Source organism: Cynocephalus volans, chromosome 6 (assembly GCF_027409185.1).
Source record: "Cynocephalus volans isolate mCynVol1 chromosome 6, mCynVol1.pri, whole genome shotgun sequence".
Classification (NCBI taxonomy): Eukaryota; Metazoa; Chordata; class Mammalia; order Dermoptera; family Cynocephalidae; genus Cynocephalus; species Cynocephalus volans.
This window is the reverse complement of record NC_084465.1, coordinates 66,034,916-66,057,690: the sequence shown is the minus strand read 5'-3', so window position 1 is coordinate 66,057,690 and position 22,775 is coordinate 66,034,916. Positions and strand designations below refer to the sequence as shown.

Here is a 22,775-nt window from a genome sequence, read left to right as displayed (position 1 = left end):
ATTAGGATTACTTGAGATTAAGACTGTAGAATAAATTAGGATGTTCATAAGAGATTCTGTATTTTATTTCCGATAAATCTATATTAAATCCTTAATGAAATAATATTCTCCAAATGTAGGGAATAATTTATTTCTCCTTTGAAGAAAAGATGATAAAGAATGTAATTACAATAAATTTCTTGGAACTCACAATTGCATATTCAACGTCTTTCTACCATTTGACAAATTTTATGCTTAGCAACTTCTTGATTGTTTTGGAAATAAAATATTCTATTATCTACTGAGTCAACTTTCTTATATCAGAAAACGTGGAGTTGAACACAATTAAAATAAATTTAATTACCCTCTCAACCAGAAATGAGATCATATCCCTCTAATATACTACATCCACCTCCAAGTCCAGGATCTTTGAATGATGTCCATTCCTCTCCTAGTTCCAGCATGATTTTATCTTGATATTCTCTAATCTCTGCACTTGTAGTAGATTGAATTGTCTCCCCAAAACTCACTAAAGCTTGAATTGTGTCCCCCAAGTTTTATGTATTAGAAACTCAGGTCCCACTGTGACTGTTAAGAGGATGGGAAATCCTATTATGGTAATTGAAAGATGGGGCCTTGAAGAGGAGATGAGATTGTAGGACCATGCCTTAGTGGATGGATTAAAAATGGTGGTCATGGGCATGGTTCTCAAGGCTTTAAAAGGACTGAGCATGAGGAACTGTCTCTCTCTGCTTCCATCATCTTGCAATGTGATATCCCTGGGTCACTATCACCACCACCAGATGGACTTTGGACTTCCCAGCCTCAGAAACTGTAAGCAATAAATTTTGTTTTCTTTATAAATCATCCAGTTTCATGTGTTTTGTTATAAGCAACAGAAATGGACTAATACAGTACTAAACTGTAAAGTCAGTCACTATCAGTACAAAGTATGTATCTACTATATAACTCTGTAGTAATGGGTAACAGAAAAGGAAAAAGGAGAAAATTAATTAAATAAACAAATAAATACATGAGGCAGCAGTGAAGGATGTACAGGCAGCCACCATTGCTCTTTTGCAGCTAATCATGAAGCCGTGGCTGTTCTATGACTTATTGCATCTTCCTCTAACTTGCAGCTAGTGCTTCAGTGGATTAGAGACCTTTTCTAGGTGGGATGGCCTGAAACTTTCATTCCCATCTGAGCCTTTGGTAGGCCTGCCTAAGGTTGCAGAAGTCTTCCATGAAATATGACTATTTTATTTGGTCAGTATAGTCTGCAAGTTTTGATCCAGACTTTTTCCTAATTATATGAGGGTATTTCAAAAAGTTCATGGAAAAATAGAATTAAAATATAAATCCTTCCATGAACTTTTTTGACGTACCCTCATATAAATTAGTTGATGCTAATAATACAAACTGCAAAATTTTAAAAAGGTATAAAAAAATTAAATTCACTTAATTCCAAACATATCAATTGTTGACACATTGTTTATTTCCAGGTTTCTTTATATACATATATATGCATGTGTGTATGTGGATTTTTCAAAATCAGAAATCATTATGTAGTTCTGTATCTATTTTTTACACTGAACATTTTTATAAGCATTTTCTCATGTTACTAAAAATCCCTTGTAAATGACATTTCTGATTATTGCATAAAATTCCTTTACAAACATATCAAAATTCATTTTCCTATTGTTGGATCTTTAGGTTGCTTCTGGTTTTTCACTACTTTAAACAATACTGGAAATAACTTCTTTTCAAACACACTTTTTTTTGCCCATATTTCATATCTTCTTAGCAGGGATTACTAGAAATGGAATTACTAGATCAAAAGGTATAAATATTTTTAAGACTATTGATACTGCCATTCCAAAAAGATGTGTTAATTTACAACAACACCAGCTGGATATGGTGTCCCTCTGTGCCTCTAAGATGGTTACTAGTGGTTTCTGCCCCAGGAAGTCACACCCTTTGTAGTACCCTCTCACATTGTACCAGGGTTGGTCTGTGTGACCAACAGCATATGGCAGAAGAGATGGTATGTCACTTCTAGATTAGGTTATAAAAGAGGTGGTTTCCATCTTGGATATGTATGCACTCTCTTTCTGTCATGGATCATTTGCTCTGGGGGAAGCCATGTTGTGACCAAACTATGGAGAGGCCCTTGCAGTGAGGAACTGAAGCCTCCTGCCAACAGCCATGAGTGAGCTGTTTCTCCTGTTTTGTTGTTTTAATTTTGTATATACATTTAAAAATAACCCAATCTGTCCATCTTTCTCTATAGGATCTCCTTCATTACTTTTCAGTTTTAAAAAATTTATCAAAATAATATATGCAATTTTAAAAAGCCAAATAATTCTAAATAGCTTGTAGTGAAAAGCAGTAGTTCCTTGCCTTCTCCTTCAGCACCTTAGTAACTCTATCGGTCAGAACTTGATCAGAGAATAGAACCATTGGGGTGATATACAATAAAGGATCTATGATAGAGATTTTACCTTACACAGTTGTAGGAGTTTGTTGTACAGTCTGTGGAAGGCTATTGCTTCTGTGTTTGGTCTTAGGGCCTTAGATCAGCAGGAAAGGAAGTATGGAAGGGAAGATGAACTTGGAGTTGGAAGAGATGAAGGACTAACTTGAACCTACAAGAGTCTCTCACCCTTGACAAGCCTCTGACTCAGATGATGCAGATGCCCTGCAGGAGAAGCTGGTGCCCTTCATCACGGAGCTAAATGTGCACCTGGCCCAGGAGTTGCTGAAGTTGCTGAAGGAGTCACTCTAGAGTTCTTTCCTAGAATCACAATGTGAATATAGGAAAATAACCAAATCACTGCATTTATTTCTTCATCTCCCTTGCAAAGGGTTAAGAACAATGAAGGTTTATAAAATACTCTATATTGTCTGGACTAAAACCCAGCAGTCCCTCACCAATTGAGCAATATGCAGACAAATGTGTTTGCCTACGTGTGCGTGTGTGCTCAGTGTAGAAAATCTGGAAAATACCGAAAAGTATAAAGAAAAAAAGAGCTGTAGAAAACCACTGTTAACATGTTAACATTCTGGGAGCATTTCATTCCATCTTTTATAAAAGTTGTTTCTTAGGGCTGGCCAGTTAGTTCAGTTGGTTAGAGCTCAGTGTTTTAACACCAAGGTCAAGGGTTCAGATCCCCATACCGGCCAGCTGCCAAAAACAAATGAAATAAAAGTTGTTTATTGTTCGCAGAATTGATATCATACAATTATATATTCTGCTTTTTTCACTTATATCTTGTGGATCTTTCCCCCATCATTCACAATTTTCATTTTGGATAGTTGTGTAACATTACATAGCAAAAATGCACTATACTTTCTTCGGGCATTCCCCTCCTGTTGGTCATTCACGTTCCTTCTTGTTCTTCCCTGGCACTGACCTTCTCCTGGCTTATATTTCTTGGGTGTAGGATGTAACCTCTCCTATAAAAGGTATGGTTCACACATCAGGTATGAAGTAAGCCCAGTTCTTTAAACATGCCCAGAACAGCAAAACAAAATCCACAAAAATGCCTCTCCATCTTTTGGCCCATGACATAAACTTCACTCTGAGTGTGTGAGATGTATCTATGTATATTATACATTCACAAACGTGCACACACACGTTAATAAATATCACTCCACAGTTCTTATGATTTCCCCTACTTATGGCTGAAATGGAATTGTGATTCAAACTTCTTGGTGGGAAACATTCATCCTGGAAAAGGCATTCACATCCAAGAAACAATAGTTTCAGGTAATTTTTTCAGATGCTCATGGTAAGATTTATTTTAAAAACGTCCTGTTAAAATAACCTTAAAAACAATCTAATACTAATCCAGAATATAAGAATTAGAAATTATACTTAAGTTGATTACTCATAATAGAATTTGAATTTTAAGTAAAAGTTAGTATTAAATAATAATAAACTAAATTATCAACAAGCATTTTGGTTAAGAGTATCTAATAAGGACTCTAAGCATCTCCCATAAGCAAGGATTGGGTGCCATGGGAGTTGCTAGGATTAGTGTAAAACACACATCCCCCTGCCCTCTGGAGAACACAAGGGTAGGAATGGGACAGACAGAAGTAGAAAGTTAAAGCAGTGACAGAATAGGATAGAGACTGATGTCAAGGAGCCATGGAAATCTGGAACATTCTCATAGAGAGAGCAAATTTGAGCTCCTGAAGAAAGACCTTTGGTAGAGTTGGAGGGAACAGTATGAGCAAGGGCTCAGAGCCAGGAAAATGAGGAGGATGTACAGGGGGAAATACGTCAGCAGTAGTGAGAAGGGGAGACAAAGTCTGGGCACACAGAGCAGGAAAGAATCAGGGCAGGACTCAGATCACAGGAGGAATCGACCCTGTGAGCCTTTGCGTTTGTAGAAGAGGAAAGTGAAAATTCTATCTTTATTTTAAAAAACACCGTACAGTATCGACCAATTTATAAACAAATGGTAAGTATATAAAAAACTTTTCTTAAAATGTCCTTTTAATAAATATTAAATGAACACTTACGTTAAGTGTTCACTTTATCAATCAGCCATTCTTGGATTTTCCTAAAACTTAATACTTACTGATGACTCTGTCTATTCCAAATCCTGAGTACTACAACTGTTTTTTTTTATAATACCATTTCTGGGTCGAAGGCGCTATTTAAATTGTTTGAATGAAATAAACAAAATAAATACAAAGTAAATACATCAAGAAAAATACATTTTAATCCAAAAGTTTTGAACATCAGCATTTAGAATGTTATTTACAATCAATTATACCATTGCACCTGTGACTAGAGATGACTATGTACGTGGAGCTATCTACAGTTGCTTCTTTCCTACACATAAACTGTAACTGTAGAAAAGGGGTAAGAGTTAAAGCTGCTACAGCTCAAAATCATTATGATCAAATTAGATGCTGACTAATTTTCCTGGGGTTGAAAGATGCTGGGTAAATCAGGACAGAAGAGGAAGCAAGTGTGTGCCCCTCCCCCACCACCCGTTTTTACGTTGTTGCTCCCTCACTTACCTGACCTGTGCCTGAAGTAAGACCTGCACCTGAATTCTGGACAGTTTCGTATACAACAGGCCTTCCCGGTCCAAGACATGGTTTTAGGCCTATTGTTATGAGTCCACAGCAGATGGTGTAACTTTGGGGTTGACTTGTTTGAGAGATCAACGCTAATGACCTACTAAGCACTTTGATGAGTGCCCAAATGCTGTTCTAATGGTAATCAAGAAACTATCTCATGGGATGCCTGACCAGTACAGGTTTCCTGTGTGGCTTTAGTAAAGCTGACTGTCTGCATTGTAAAACCTATGGTTTGATTGGAAGACTCGTTCTGATTGAGAAACAGTGAAGAGCAATTCCATTAAGATCTAATATAATGAATGATTCTGAATGCCTGTTTGCTTACAGAAGAATTAGAAAAAAGTTTTTAAAAGCCTGGGCTATTAACATCATCCACCAATCACTTTCCTTACAGTTAAAGCAGCCACAAGTTTGTCATAGCATTTTCCAGATAAGAAAATTAAGTCTTCTGTGGCTTTAAATACTATTGGTCATAGCTACATTTTATTTAATTAAGCCCTTGGTCAGAAATCCAAACCTTAATTAATATTTTGTTCTTATAGAAAAATACAATCCATTTTATGAGATTCTAGAGATAAATTAGGTAGAAAAATAGACAACACCTGTTCTAATGGACTCCCTGGAAATTACAACCCCTGCCTGGGAAGATACACATACAGAATATAACATTTAACTTCAAAATATATTTTGTTCTTTTCTATCCTTTTTAATTTTCTAAGTGGTTAATAATTAATGAGCTAATGATTATTACTGGGTAGTAGGGACAATCCTTTTTAGTTACTTTTCCATCTAAGAATTTCATTAAAGAAATACGTGGCATATCTTATAGTAGTATGAGTACCAGATAACTGGAAATCCAGTTTTAATTTTTCAACTACAAATGGTTGGCAACCGTTTCCTTAATAGTTATTGCAGGGGTAGGTCCAACATGAGTCCATATGTAGCCCTTCTCTGGTCTGGTGGGAACTGTGGGAAATGGTGATGACTGCGACTTGAAATACTCAGAAGGTGCGTGACAGACAAATTCCAAGTATTCCGTCTTCCTTGGAAGGTCTTCCTCTGGCCCTAGAAGGTAGCCAATGGAAAGGTTAAATACATTTTTGAACATACATGTCAGTTTTACAAAATGTTAAAATTTCTAGACTCTAGGAGGAACCACATCAAAACATGCATTACTCTGCCACTGATATAGAGTTTATTACGTGCCCACACTGTTCTAAGTACTCTACGTATATCAATACTTTGAGTCCTCACAATAAGTCTCTGAGGTAGGCACTATTATTATTCCATTTTATGTGAGGAAAGTGAGGCAAGAGAGATTAACGAATTTTCCAAAATCACACAGCTGGTAAGTGGCAGGGCTGTGAACCCCGAAATCTGGCTCCAGAATTAGTGCTCTGACCCCCACACTGCGCTGCCTCCTCCAGCACACGGCTGCGCACCCGAACCTGGGGATCAGGAAGAGGAGGTGGGAGAGGGGCCTGGAGGTGATTCTGACACATCACTGCCTCTGCTGGGACCCTGGTCCATAGACAAGGTAAAAGAACGTCCACTCTTCTACATACTTAAAAGCAGAAGACTAGAACTGTTTGGTCATGTGGGAAACTTGACATGTAGGTGAGAATAACAGTGGTTTATTATTTGTCCCTTGAATTCTATCTGAAAAAAACATTTCTGTTTTTTCTCAGGATGCAAAAGTAATGCATGCTCATTACAGAAAGATTGAAAAGTTCAGATTAACTTAAAAATTCTGAACACTTTCAAAATTGTACTAATCTGTAACTTCTTGTGAGTCAAGAACTGTTTGTACCACAACTTTTGGTGCCTTGAAATTCATAAAAGTACAGAGGCTGCCATTTCAACCATCACAATGATGTGCTAGGGGTCTATGATGATGTGTGTTGCATGTAGAGATGAACATTGAGAATTTGTAAGATTTTAGAAATAATTGGGATAGTTCTTTTAGAAATTATTTATGAATAGATTTTTATGAGTAACCTCAATAACCTACTTCCTGAGCAATAAATTCTTTTAGTATGGCTTAACCCTGGGTCACTCAGAAAAATCTTATGCACATCACTTTTAAGGACACATTTTTCAAACTCAAAATAACTGACGGCACTCAAACCCCAGCTATATAAAATATCTCTAATATTTTCTATAAAGTGCTCACATTTTTTTGTACTTAATAATGCTTGTGCTTTTTTTTGCTATGGACTGAATTGTGTCCTGACTCTCCATATTCATATGTTAAAGTCCTAACCCCCAAGGTTGATGGTATTTGGAGATGGGGCCTTTGGGAAGTAATTAGTGTCGGATGAGGTCATGAGGGTCGGAAACTCAAGATGGGGTTAGTGGTTTTATAAGAAAAGGAACAGAGATAGAGAACACTCTGCCATGTGAGGACCTAGAGAGAAGGCAGCCATCTGCAAGCCAGGAAGACAACCCTCACCAGGAACTGAATCTACTGGCACCTTGATTTTAGACTTACCAGCCTCCAGAATTGTGAGAAAATAAATTTCTGCTGTTGAAGCCACCCAGTCTGTGACACTGTGTCATGGTAACCCAAGCAGACCAATACATTCTTCTACATAATACCAGAACACTAAGTTCATTTGCTAAACTCACCTATGATATAGGACACAGGATTAAATTGGTCTCTGGGGCTAGAGGGAGTGGGAATGAGCCATGTCAGTGCTGTGCTCTTCTCGCAATACTGGTCCTGGACAGGATAAAACCCCTGATCTGAGCATAGTAGGGCTTTCCAACTTGCTCATCAATCACAGAAATATCGCCAATTTGATAATATACTCCCCGGGAAAACAGAAGATAATCCCATATTTTAAATAAAAATAGAACAGCACCTCAGCACTGAACGAAACTTACATAAAATATGAAAGCAAATTTTCAAAGTGGTCAAAAGTTCTTCGAGATGGTCTAATGTATCAATATTTATGTGTTTGACGCCAATTCTAAAGTGTTTCATGTTAGTGTATACACACACACCCACTCAAGCTCATATATGATAATTTGCATCTGGATTTCTCATTTACTCATAAAAGTACTCTGATTTTATATCACAACAGTTCTAGACAACTTTAAATCCCCCGCTCTGACACATGCACAGCTTCCGCCACTATCCATATCCCACACTGCAGTGGTACACTTGTTACGACTGATGAACCTACAGCAGCACATTATCATCAGCCAAAGACATTGCTTACATTAGGGTTCACTCTTGGTGTTGTACATTCTATGGGTCTGGGCAAATGTATAACATGTATCTGCCATTATAGTATTATACAGTTAGTTTCACTGTCCTAAAAATCGTTTGTGCTCCATACTATCCCTGCTATTTTAACCAGTCAATAAGATGTAGAAAGGTTTAGTGACTTGTTGAAAGCCATACGAGGCGGAGACTAGCTGATGCTACTACATTACCTCAGTGGTCTTTGTATTGTCCTGAAAATCAGTGCATACCTGGTGGGGATATAATTCTATACACCTCCCTCTCTGGCCATCCAAACAAAGAAAATAAGATACAATATATTCAAATCAAAGAAATGAGAGGAACTCTGACTGTAATCAGTGTTCAGTCATCATGATCTACTGACCCAAAGTTGCTAGGATAAATCTAAGTGGTGGATGGTACTAAAAGAAGCTGCAGGCAGGGGTTAGGTCCTACTTCTTTGTGAGATAATTAGGTGTATCTTTTTGCTGATCTCTGGTAAAAGATATATTAGAGATATAAGCATAGAACTGGAAAAAGCAAATTGCTGTAGACCAGTCTTCTTAAGACATTCAGGTGCTATGAATCTCCACATCAGCCTTCTCAGACTTTAAGGTGCAATGAATCTGTCTTAAAATGCTGATTTAGACAGTGGTGGCCAGGGGGTGTGGGGACAGGGCAGGCAGGGTTGTTGAATGGGGATAGAGTTTCAGTTCTGCCAGATGAAAAGAGTTCTGGAGACTGGTTACATGATAGTGTGAATGTATTTAACATTACTGAACTGTACTCTTAAAAAATGGTTAAGATGGTAAACTTTATATTAGGTGCATTTTACCACAATTAAAACAAATTCTCTGACAGCCTTAAGGGAGGATCTGTTAGAGAGATTCTATGTTCCTGAATGGGTTCCTGATCTGTTCTGTGACTGTATGGGGCCTGTACTGCTCCCCCTCCCCACCAACACATACAATATTTGACCACAACGAGAGAAATACACCTTTGTCACGTCAAACTGGGGAAAAAAACAAAACAGCTTCTGATTCCATTGATCTGAGATTCTGCATTTTCCACAAGGTCCTAGATTGTCATGGCTGCTGCTGGTGTGCAGACCACTTTTTGCAAGGTTCTAGATAATGGCTACAAATGAACTCTCTGAGAGCAGCTGAAGAATCCTTGGCTGTTCCATCCTAAGTAGGTACTCCAAGACAGTTCATCGTGCTATATTGTTTCCAGCCATCAGTCTCTTCACTTTGGAAGCCTGCCTTTCATGCATTGCTTTTACCACCTATTTCCATGTGGGTTGAAGGAATAAACTACAGTGGGACAAGTTAGATGAGCTGAGATGGCTAAGGACAGCTTAACTACATGCAAGTTAATTTGCAAAATCACAAGATGAAATTACTTCAGAAAATAAAGTTTCATCCTGTATTATGTTTGAGAAACACAATTGATCGAACAAAGAGTTGTGAAGGAAATATTAATAAGCCAAATCAATTATTAGGCTGACCTTTTAAGCTCAGAAGTCTTGTCAGATTTATAAATTAAAAGCCTTTATGAGCACAAATAAAATACTATACTACACGTCTTTTATTTTAAATCTTTTATTTCCATTTTGTGACAATTGGGTTCAAAGAGGTCAAGTATTCTAGCTGTTTATGGTGGGTACTTGCTGAATCCACTCTTTTTATTTTTTTAAAAAAGATGACTGGTAACGGGATCTTAACCCTTGACTTGGTTTTGTCACCACCACATTCTCCCAAGTGAGCTAACCGGCCATCCCTATATAATGATCCGAACCCTTGGCCTTGGTGTTATCAGCACCACACTCCCAAGTGAGCCACGGGCCAGCCCTTGAATCCACTCTTTATTCAGTTTTATCACTTAAGTAAGCCAATCTACCCTGGTTTGGGTTTGGGAAAATACTTTCACCATACTTACAGGAAACAGGAATTGTGTATGGCTAAAGAGGTTACAAGCTCAATAAAAGTCTGTTAAATATGGTTACTGAAACCATCACGAGTGTCTTCTTAGGGTCCAAAAGGCTAGGATGGGGCTGAGCCATTTATGATGGCCTGAACTTCAGCAGTGGGCTGCAGCCCTACAGAGGTAAGTGTCTAGCAATGTTACTTTCTGACCCTTTAAATTTTCCCTCTAATCTGGGCTGTTGGCATTGGTAATTGTACCTTTGCCTCTGGTAAACATGGTCCAAACACCTCCAACAGAAGTCTGTCTTCTCTCACTGCTTTTTCAAAGTCTGCAAAAGGTATCTTGCCAACATTGTCAAAATCCTTGAGAGGAAGATGATTTCTTGATAGAGTCATTTTTTATCTGTGCATGGAAAATAGCTCTCTGGACAGGAAAGTTTCACCAAGCATAACTATCAGTTCACACTTCTGTAGACACTATTTACATACATCAAAAGGTATTTATTTATGGAGGCCACTACTTTATTCTTATTCTCATAGGCATACCCGAATTACCTTAGATACATAAAGTGTATCCCTGTCACTAGAACACTTATACTCTGATTGGGGAAATAAGATAAAAAATTAGAGGAAGCCCATTATTATGCTGCTACTTTGTGATAATATAAGTGCAACAGGGCAATGATTTTCAAGCTTAATTTTTTGTAGAATGTGTTCCTCGAGGATCTCTTACTTCAGAACCCATCAGATAAAACGGATAAAGGTGAAGTTACTCTCTTAAGGAGCAAGGCACTGGGTGTTGCAGCGGTAACAGTTCAGCATGGACTAGAGTCTGAGAAGAAGCCTTGCAGACCACTGCTGGGCCTAAGGACGGTTGGAATCTGGATACGCAGAGACATGCAGAGGAAGTGGGATGCAGGAAGGAGGGGCAGACCTGCCTGGAGGAAAGCATTCAGGACAGGGATGGTGAGAGATTAAGTGTGTGGTGCTGGGCAGGGGGTGGGGTGGGGGCATGTATGTAGATCATGAATGTCTTTCACTCCTCAGTTGGATTTGACGGATCCTTGTTTTTCACTTTGGGGCACAGCATCAGGGTTGCTGAGACTAATCTACAAAAAAGTTTGAATACTTGTCAGAAAAAGGCTTACTCCATAAACATTTCTTTTCAGAAAGGAAGGGGATGGGCGGTACAGGGGAACATACTGTCTCTCAAGAAGAAATCTTCCCTCAGCCCTCGCAGCAGCCAGTGAGAGTATTCCTAAAAGAGGACACTCCGGAGGCTGCGTTGCCTGGTTCTGAGACTCAGAGGCCCATCACCTGTCTCTTTCCTGACTTCCAGAGTGATGTAGGTGAACCGGGCCCGGGCTGCTGTCGATTCACAAAACCTCACTGCAATCCAGTTTAGGGTCACATAAGAAAGGGGTAGAAATCATACTAAATAGATACTAACTACAGCTTTTATTGAAAGTGAATTCTGCATCCCCCATATTATGGTATGACCTTGGCTGAACCTTTCTGTACTTCAGTTTTCTCATCTGGAAAATGGAGATAATAGTTCCTACTTCATAGTGTTGTTTTGTGGATAAAATGAGTTCACAAATAAAAGCTCTCTGAAGGGCCTGGCATGTAGTAAGCATTCTATCAGGATCAAATAGTTTAATTATTATATTATTTTGTTATAGTAAGTGTTTAGATGGATTGGAGGGCGAGATCATGAATAGAGTAGCATCCAATTCTACACTAATCAAGTCTGGCCTCCCCCAAAATGAATGAGGTTTTACTGATGGTAGGATATTTTAAAATAATAAAATGAACATTCATTTTGTATAGCGATTTATTTAATCACCCAGTCATTCCATAAATATTCATGGAGCACCCACTCTCAGCCAGGCAGTGTTCTAGGCAATGGATAGAGCAGGGAACAAACAAAAACTGCCCTTATAGAGGTTACATTCATTATGGAGGAAAATCATTTCTTGTCTTCAGCTTTTTCCAACGTCCACTTGCTGGAATATAGTGCATTACAGTTTTTCATTCTTACCATTTTTGTCAGTGTTATATCTACCAACCCTCTTATTCCTTCCTCAGTCTCTTCTTCAGATGACTGTTGGTGTAGACTGTTCTTCAACATGTTAAATATTTCCTCTCGAGAAATGTAACCATCTCCATTCAAATAATAAACTTCAAAACAGACCTTTTAAAATGCAAGAAGTTTAAAGACATGGATAAGAAGTTAAAATGTCATAAGTAAATAAATAAATGAATATACAAACAAATAAAGTGTGGGACGGGGGGAAGAAGATACAACAATCACAACAATTCCTTGAACTTGTTAAGACAAGTGAACAGATACGATGTAGTGGGGTGGGAGGGAAGAGAGAAGAAGGGGGAAAAGAGGAACAGGTAAAGGGACACGAAAATCAACTACAATATATATTGAGAAGTTAAAATTTTTTAAAAATGTCATTAGACTTCTCCTTAGTTATTTCAGTATATGATAATAAAGGATAAAAACAATTTATATACCATACAATTACTGTTCTAATCTACTATATGGTACAGAGATTTTAGAATTAAGGACTCTTTATTACATTTCTTTCCACAAGATTAATACCCCTGGGATGTGAAAACAAAGTTTTATAATTTCTGAATTTTGACATTGAGGGCTTAAAAAATAAGGAGATAAATTTTTTAAACTTTTAATACTATAATACATATATACACATAAACATATATGGGTGTGTATACCTATATATCTATACTAATATTATGATTCTCTCTTTACATAGAGTAAAAAAACGAAGTACTCATCTCACTATACCAAGACAAAGAACATTTTTCAATACATTTGCAGAGTGAGTCAGTCATATCCTTGGGTCTTGCCCATCTGCACTATTCAAAATTATCAAATAATCTCTCCCTGGATAGCCACTTCCATGGCTTACATCGACTGTGTAAGCTCGAGTTCTCCCTTCATCCCACAGATGACCCTAACTCAGGTCCTGGGAAGAAAGCAGTGAAAGAGCTCTCATGGAGTTTATACTCTAGAGTTGATACTGTAGCAAAAGCATAGAACCAGAAATAAAACTCTGGACTATAAGATTAACTGTGCCTCTCTGTAGAATTTATCCGATCTATAGCACAATATAAGTTTGCAACTAGAAAGCACTATGTTCCTCAAGTTAACATATCTTTAAATGTATATGAAACATTTTTAGGAAGTGGAATTAGAGGAGGAAAAATGTTTTTGATAGTGTGATGCTATTCAACCAGGTAAAGCTAAATTCAGTGTCAAAACCATTTCCACCCCGTATTAGTATTACCACAAGAATTTACAGCCATGAAACTCAGCTTTTCACTTCTCAGAGTACAGTGGCAAACTTAAGGGGAAACTATACTCAACTGTTATTCATGAAAAATTAAACTGGAGGAAAAAAGTAATAAAAAAATACAAAACAAAAAAATTATAAATGTGAGAGAAATTTAGTAATTTTAAAAAATGCTATCATTTTTTAAAAATGTGTCTTTAATTTAGCCATCTTCTTTTTAATGTCCCCAATCCAAATTAAAGTTGAAGAACAAAAGGGATAAAAATTTGCTCACTTACACAGAATTCTGCAATCTTTTCTTAAATAATTACACACTTTAAGCAATTTGTTCCCTTAAAAATTGCCATTTAGAATCACTATTCTCTTGGGCTCCTCCCCCCAAATCCTGACACCAGTGGTGTAAAGCATAGGAAATGAACCTCCACGGCACAGGCCAGTTATCCCTAGACAAAACTGTGAACTGGGAGAGTCTTGTCTTTGGAATTCCTGAAGTTCTTTTTCTATGGGAAGCTCCATTTATAATCCTGCTCCTTTTGGGCTTACACTGTCTTCAATCTTCTTCCTTCTCCTCACTTCCCTCTTCCCTCTCAGTCATCTACACCAGCTCTAACACTTGAGGATTCATGTCCAGTGGTTAATGTGAGTTTTATCTCGTCTTGTGTCGTCGACGCTTCATGTCTTCTTGGATGAAAGGACAAGGAGTGACCCAACAAAACACATGCACTGCCCCATAGCAAAGCCCATTTTCTGCTGAGTCCAGTGGCAGCCTTGGAATCCTCGGTCTGCTGGCTGATCAGAGATGACCACTGGCTGCTGCTCCTAGCCTGGGCCGTAAGCCAAAAACCCATCTTGGTGGCATTTGCACATAGAGAACCAGTGAAGGACGGCTTTGGGGACCCTGGGACTGGGGACTCTGCCCTGATGTTAAAACTGGCCCCCCCCCCCATTTCATGTTGTTGTTTTCCAAATCCGTCACAAATTATTTTTACAAGGTTGCTATAGTGAACACCAATTTTATATTTTCAAATATTTAAGCATTCACTAAATACAAAATTGACAATATATATTAATAAACCAGTAATCACATATAGAAATCTTACACGTCAGCTTTTTTTCAAAAGTCCCTCAAAGAAACACTGATAACCCTTTAACCCACTCTTTAACATTTATGGAGTTATCATTGTCTTCATCAAATGCAAAGAACACTGAAAGAAAAAGATGTGTAAGTGTATTGTAATCTAGAGCTATTTCAGAATTCAACAGTAGGAGGGCCAGCCCGTGGCTCACTTGGGAGAGTGTGATGCTGATAACACCAAGGCCACGGGTTTGGATCACTATATAGGGATGGCTGGTTAGCTCACTTGGGACAGCGTGGTGCTGACAACACCAAGTCAAGAGTTAAGATCCCATTACTGGTCATCTTTAAAAAAAAAAAGAATTCAACACCAGGTATGTATGAATAGATTTAAAAACTTTTCTCCCAAATTGAGAGGGAAAAAATGGTTTGGCAACGTCTTCTTGAAAGAATCAAAATTCCTAGAAATGTGTTTCCCCCCATATTTTTAAAGAAAGAAAAGAGACATTCTCTTCCATGTTCAATGATGAGCTTCATTTCTGATGTTTTGTTACCTTGTACAGTTAATATGAGCCAAGAAGACAAACAGTGTAGCTAACCAATGTGACCATTTTTACTATAAAAAGTGACCAAAATTCTGTTCTAAGGAGTTTGCAGAATACCTAAAGGTAAATTACTTAAAGTACTTCATTAGTTTTTAGATTACCAGTGAAAACTCAGTATTATCCTATATAAAATAAGTTAAAAAATTATTTACTTGTTGGAAATGATGAATTATTTCCAAGTGGTGATGGCTTTACTGGTGTTCACATGTGTCAAAATTACCAAATTGTACACTTTAAAAGTCTCTTACTGATACTAACTGGATCACAAATAATTTCCTATTTTAAATGTATGATATTGCTGGCCAGTTAGCTCAGTTGGTGAGAGAGTGGTGTTATAACACCAAGGTCAAGGGTTCAGATCCCCATATATGCCAGCCACCAAAAAAATTAAAATACAATAAATAAATAAATGTACTATCTTTTCTTTGATTTTTCCCATATGAGTCATTATCATTTTTTACACTGATACATTCTTCATTTTTAGGAGGAAAATGAAGTCATTTAGTAGATTACATGTCTGCAGCATGTGAATATGAAGACATCATAATTAAAAGCTGCTTATCTTTTAAAAACCAAAACTACTAGCATATTTAGTTTGTTACTGGTTAATTCTCAAGGCTGTACAGCTGTTCATAGGAGATATGAAATTCTAAGTGAGTTTGTATGAGAAAACATCCTCACAATCAAACCAATTATTTTCTGCAGCACTACATTACCAGAATTATGCCTTTCCTCTTTGGCACTGGAAAAATTCAGTGTTTGACAAAACTGAATGCATAATATATATATGAGTTCATGGAAAGATTTGTATTATCTTTTAATTCTATTTTCCCATAAATTTTTTGAAGTACCCTCATATTTGCCACCTGATTGGCCCATTTTTACTCTCTTAGGACTTCTTACCCCTACCCATCAGTATATCATCAGTCATTCCAAATATGCTGTGCAGGATCCCTCGAAACATGTTACAATCTAGGCCAATGTTACCAAATGTTTGAGCGGTCCTTCCCACCAAGCTGTGGAAAAGTCTCATGAGACATTCTACTTCACTTTGACTGTAAAAGGAAAAGACAAATAAATACAACTTAGATTAACTAACACTGAGTTATTCAATCCAATTAATTATATTTTATTAAGCAGCTATTTTGTTACTTTGAAGCTACCTGTTTGATGATACTGAAAAATGTATGATATAGACTTGTTACTTAAGAGCTTACACAATTAAGGTGGGTCCCACTCAGAAGTCTCTGTATAAAACTGCTTAATTATGTGACACTCACCACTATAGATATGTGAAGCAAGAGAAATGAAAAATCAGTATGGGAAACAGGAGTTGGGCCATTTTCATGGGAAAAGTAGACTTTGAACTGGGTCCTGAAGGATCAACAGTATTGATATAGGAAGGAATGTGTTGGGGGTGGTAAAGAAGTAGAGAATTCTAGGGAAAGGGAGTAAGCAACATGAGTAAAGGAAAGAGAATTAGGGTTGAGACCGAACACGCCTTATTGGGAACATAGCAAGGAGCTGGGAAGAAGTGAACAACAAGGTCGAAGAGAATGGGCTGATGGTAGATGGCCTTGAATGCTCGGTGAGAGGATTACCATTAATGTACTGGAGCAGTGTTTCTCATGGTGTCGTTTTAGGAACATCTGGATGAGAATCAATTGGCTGTCCACTGTCCTATGCCTGTGAAATATGCAGATTCCCAGGATTTGCCCCAACTCTGCTAAGTAAGTATGAATTCCTAACAGTGGGCCCAGGAATTAGCTTTCAAGACAAGAGCTCAGTTAAGTCTTCCATGCTCTAGGAGTTGAGAATCTTTGGGTTAAGCCATTGAAGATTTTGAAACAGGAGAGGGCCATAACAGTAAAAGTGGTTTAGTAAAATCCATGTGGCAAGGTTGTACTACAGGAGGAAAGCTGGAAGTGTAGAAGCTGGGGTTGTGTTACCAAGACCCCAAAGGTCCGTTTGCTTGCTACTCAATAGCCAGTAACTGAGAGACAAGTGTTGATTTAAGGAAAGGTAGCCTTTAATCCAGAGGCAGCCTCGGGAAATGGTGGACTTATGTCTGAAAGACCATCTCTGCCTCTCCTAGGTTTGCCAAAGTGTTTTACAGGGGTTTATGGTGGAAAATTGACACATGCTTGAGTGTTTTAGATAATCATCAAGAAATTTCCTGGGTAAGAGCTGGCAGGAATCATACTGCATTCTCCATGGGTTCAATTCCTGTTTTCTCAAATAAGATTAAGTTAGTAAGGTAGTGAAGAATCCCCATCTGGGTGAATAATTATTCTCTATTAGTGAACAGGAGAGAGTAATAGTCATTGTGTTCTGGTGGTTAGCTGCAGGCTAAGTGGTTTGAGTTACAGAAGAAAACAAATTTTTAAATTCACAGGTTCAACAACATGGAGTCACTTCTGTTCAGGTTGTTACACTTGGAGCGACAGGGCTCTAGCTATAGAGGTGGAAATGGGGCCAGAAAACTGGGGAGGGAGGTTGAGATGCTGCAGAAAATCAGCAGGGCTTTGTGACTTCTAAGATCTGTAGTTTTCAAACCAAAGTTTTTAATATTCACATCCCTGGGTCTCACTCCACACTTAGTAAAATGCTAATGTGAGGAAGTGCACAGGTAATTCCAATGCACTGTCAGGACTGAAAACCAAGGGTGAGTGGATTGAGGGTACCAGACTTAATCATCTTGGTTCCACTTCCATTCCTTATCATAAATACCTGAGAGACTCAGACAAGTCAGACAGCTTCTTTATGCCTCAGTATCCTCCCCTATAAACAACTGGGTATTGTCCTGGATGATCTCTGAGATTCCGTCAGTCTCTAAAAGACTAATTCAGTGAATCAAAGATAACTTGAAAGAACTATCAGAGTGAGGAGTGAAAGGTGGTTACTATTCTTTTTCTCGTCTTTTTCCTTTTCTTTTTTATTTTTGGTGGGGAAAGTGGGGAGAAAGAAAGAACGATGTTAGATGCTGTCTTTGAGTTGACATTGGGTTACCCAAGTGAAATCAATGAGAACAGCAAATACACAGTTTACACCGTGAGGGTGTAGGGTCCCCCAGTTTCCTCTGCTCTCTTTCTGAAAGAAAATCACAGAGTGCCTTGACATCTCTGTGACCCATCCAGCTGCAGGTTCCTCTCTGCAGGATTCAAACAAAACCAGGCCTTGATCATTCCCAGGCACTGAGAAAGGTTCCTAGGTTGTTGCTCAAAACCCTGAAAGAAACTGGCCCTGCCCCCGAGGCAGATTCCTTACATCCTCATATAAACTCCACACCCCGATCTTCTCTCTGCTGGACATACCCAGGTAGAACATCCCTTTCTCGTGCTGTCTGTCATCAGGATACGCTGCAGCTCTCTGCACATTTAGTTCCCCTAACAAATCCTCTGGGATGATCACCCTGGCATTTAGTGCTTCTTTCTTTGGAATCCCAACCTGCCACATCTCTGGATGGTTTGGGAGCATGCCCTTATGGGAATCCCCCTGCAACCACCTTTGGAGTGATTTTAGCCACAGGCTCAATAGGAGGAAACAGAAGGTTTCTATGTGGTCAGAGGGATGACTTGATTCTTAGGGCAGTGGCTGATAATCAAAAGAATAAGCAATTTTAAAGGTGCCTAATAATACTTTAGGAACCGAATTAGATTCTCTGGCTCCTTGCTTAATATCACACTGTAACTATGAAGCTCTGAAATAGGATGTAAAGGTCATTTATAGTCATCCAATAAACAATACAGGCCTCCCATGAACCAGTCAGTGAATATACCATGGTTCTCGTCCCCAGGTTGTTATTCTTTGGTCAAGAGATAAAGTGCAGTAAGTAATACAAGCACTACAACTGATGCTGTCGGACAAGGACCCAAAGGAAGCAATAATCAATTGAGGGGAGGCGGTAAGAGATTAAGAAGGGTCCCAAGGAGCAGGTGTCACTTGAGCTAAGGTCTCCCAAAGGATTTGCACTTACCAGAGGAGGCAACTTGAAGGACTGGAGACATGTTCTGAGAGCTGTGAATGGCCTGGGGTGGCAAGACGGTAGAATTGTTTGACTTTACGTAAAATACAATGGGGAGGTTGCTCAATAATTTTGGCTGGAAAAGATACCAGATTTGCATTTAAGGGAAATTATTTTGGCAGGAATCACTTTGGGGGGATCACTCTTGAGACTACCTTATGAATGGTGAGTCCTGATGTGGCAGTTTCTATTTTCCTAAAGACAAATGTGACAATCGGCCATGGCACATGCTCTTCTTACAACTCTGATATTCCTCCCTTAGAGAGATGGGGTCTATGTTTCCTTCTTTTAAAACTAGGTTGATTTTTGGACCGTTTCAACTAAGACAACAGTGGAAATGAAATGAGGTTTGGCAACTTCCCAGGCTAGGTCATAAAAGGGAATGCAGCTGCTGTGAGCACAAAACCTTGGAAAACTTCCTCTTTTCTTGTTTGGAATAGGAAGAAAAAGGAAGCTCAGGTCTAAATGCACTGTATGGAGTGCACAGCATATCAATGCTTTCCTGAGAGCAGCCCTGCTCAACAATGGCAGAAAATTATCATCTGAGAGGAAATGTGAGCCCGAACAGTGGTGTGAAAAGGGAAGCCCGAGGAAAGCGAGGATGTAAAAATAAAAGTCAGGAGCTGCTCTGAGAGTCTAGTATTGACAAGTCATCCAACCAAGGGGACTGACCCATGTTATTTTAATTTGGAAGACATTTTTAATCACTACTTTTAATATTTCAATAACAGTGTTTAGGTTTAAAAACCATTAGTCTGAAATAATTTTAGATTTACATAAGAGATTCAAAGAGTGTACAGAGTTCCTTATATACTCTTTACTCAGTTTCTACCTAAGTTAACATTTGACATAACCATGGTACATTTGTCAAAGCTAATATATTAACACTGGCACATTAGTATTAAATAAACTGCAGACTTTAATTGGATTTCAGCAGTTTTTCCACTAATTTTTGTTGCTGTTGTTGTTCCAGTATTCAACACACATTTGGTTGTTATGTCTCTTCCCATTGATGATAGTTTTCAGCCTTTCCATGCTTTTCATGACACTGACAGTTTTGAAAATATTTTGTAGAATATTCATCAATTTAGGTTTGCATGTTTTTCTCATGATTAGACTGTGGTTATGTTTTGGGAAAGTATACCTTATATTCTCATCACATGTAAGGGGGTACATGGTATCAACATGATGTACCACTGTTTATGTTAACCTTGATCACCTGGTTAAACTAGAGCCTCCCACTGTAGTTACCAGTTTTTTGCCTTCCACAATATATTCTTTGGAAGCCAGTCACTCAGGAAGGGAATGAAGCTCCACTTCTTGTGAAGTGGTATCTATACTATTACTTAGAATCCTTTTGTAAGGAAGATTTTTCTCTTTTCCAATTATTTATTGATTCATTGCATTATTTACTTATACTATTATGACATCACATATATCTAGTTTATACCATGGATTACGTACTGCTATGGTCTGTTTGGGATCCCCCTCAAATTCATATGTCAAAATCCTAACCCCCAAGGTGATGGTATTAGGAGGTGGGGCATTTGGGAGGTGGTTAGTTCTAGTGCCATTGTAAAATAGGAGACCGCAGAGAGCTAGATAGCTTGTTCCACCATGTGAGAACTGAGCAAGAAGGTACTATTTATAAACCAAAAAGCAGGCCCTTATCAGACACTGAATCTGCCCTGACCTTTGACTTCCCAGCCTCCAGAACTGTGAGAAATAGATTTGTTGTTTATAAACCATCCAGTCTATCATATTTCATTATAGCGGCCTAAAAGGGCTGAAACACATACCAATACTGTTATTTTGTTGCTCAAATTGTTCTAGCTTTGGCCATTGGGAATTTCCAGGTTGGCTTCTCTATCTTTTTAATGTGCTCCCATCTATTTGCTTTTAAAACACTTCCATGCTTTCCGGCACTACAAGATGTTCCAGGCACATCTTGTATGAAGGGTACTTCAGAAAGTTCACAGAAAAACAGAATTAAAGGATAAGACAAATCTGTCCATGAATCTTTTGAATCATCCTTATATTATCCTTTTTCAGTTATTTCCTCAAGGAGTCTTGGTTATTTGTATTGAAGAATGGTATTTAGAAACCTAGTTCTGGACACTGGGTGTGCTTGTTGCTAGTGGAGTATTGCTGCTTCTGAGCCCTCTCCGCACACCTAAGTGTGTATGCATATTGCACACATATTGCACACATATTGGCCCACGGTATTTTGTCTCATAAGGAAAGTGATTGCCAAATATTGGACTAGTGGGACTAGAGATGATCTGTTTTAGGATTACAAAGTATTTGTTAATGTCCAACTAGTATGTCTGCCAACGTTTCTATCTGACTGAATCAAGATGTTCACGCACTATTGGAAATCTGGTCACTACTTACAGCTCTTGGCAGTTTTACTGATGGATTTTACTGATGGATTCCCAGATAACTTAGTTCCAAGCCTGGGTAGCCTAAACTACCACTGATTCCAGAGCTCACCAATCCCATTCCAACACAGAATGTGACCATGATAACATCACAGCAACCAAACAAGGTTCTCAAGGAATTGGAAAAATATGCAACAATAATTGCTACTGCAGTAATTTAAGTAATTAAGGGCATTGTGATCTGAAACATTATAACAATTCCAACATTTATCTTTTCTTTGGGATGTTCTTAAAATGGTATTTGATATTATTGCCATTTATACTCCCCTCAACACAAATTCTACAGCTGAAAATGTTTTTCTCCCTATTTCAACACATAATAACTAAATAAAACTATAAAGATATTATTCTTCAAGTTAAAATAATTTCCCAGGATATACACAGCCACTTCAGATGTTATAACCTCCTCTAAACTCAAAGCAAGCAGACTCTCATGATATCCAAAACAGGCTTCAATCAGGGAGTTTCTAGATAAACATAAAAACCCACTTTTACCCCTCCAACTTAGATCTGACTGGTAGAAAAACATGGTGTGACTATGTGTGACCATTCCAAAGCTGACCAAAATGTCAATTGTTCTAACTCTTATCTATTGCAAAATCCTGGTAGAGAGAACAAATATCTTCTGGTCTATGTCTGCTTGGCCTTCACTGTGGTAAGGCAAGAAAATATACTACAATGAATTTTAAAATTTAGGATAATAGATTGGTCTAAGTTTTTATAATAAAATACTTTTTAAAAGGTTGAAAATAAGGCAAATACTAGTGGGGGGAAAAAAACCTTTCCCACTTTTCTTTTTCTTTCTTTGTAAGAAAACAAAATTTATTGCTTACATTTTCAGAGGCTGGGAAGTCCAAAGTCCAGGGAACATATCTGGAATGGGTCTTCTTGGTGGTTACTTTACAGCAATGCAGGGGTCTCACATGGCAGAAAATGGTGGAGCAGAGAGATAGCTCCTACAAATTTTCTTAAAATAAAAATACAAATGAGTGTTCACAGATTTTACGTTAAAAAGTGGCAATTTTTGAAAAGTGTGAAACCTGTCACTTAAGTCTGAAGAGTAATGGC

General features: G+C 38.1%; 1 protein-coding gene and 1 pseudogene across 1 annotated transcript; both read right to left on the bottom strand.

Annotated features, from left to right (window-relative positions):
* Positions 1-5,903: 5,903 nt before the first annotated feature.
* Positions 5,904-22,775, bottom strand: part of LOC134380184 (GATA zinc finger domain-containing protein 1-like) — an 87,976-nt pseudogene continuing 71,104 nt past the window's right edge.
* On the bottom strand, positions 10,447-18,698 carry LOC134380066 (calaxin-like). Its single transcript, XM_063099573.1, is given in 6 exon segments — positions 10,447-10,596; positions 12,275-12,426; positions 14,663-14,767; positions 16,146-16,297; positions 17,636-17,697; positions 18,510-18,698. Coding segments are annotated over 6 exon segments (810 nt in total).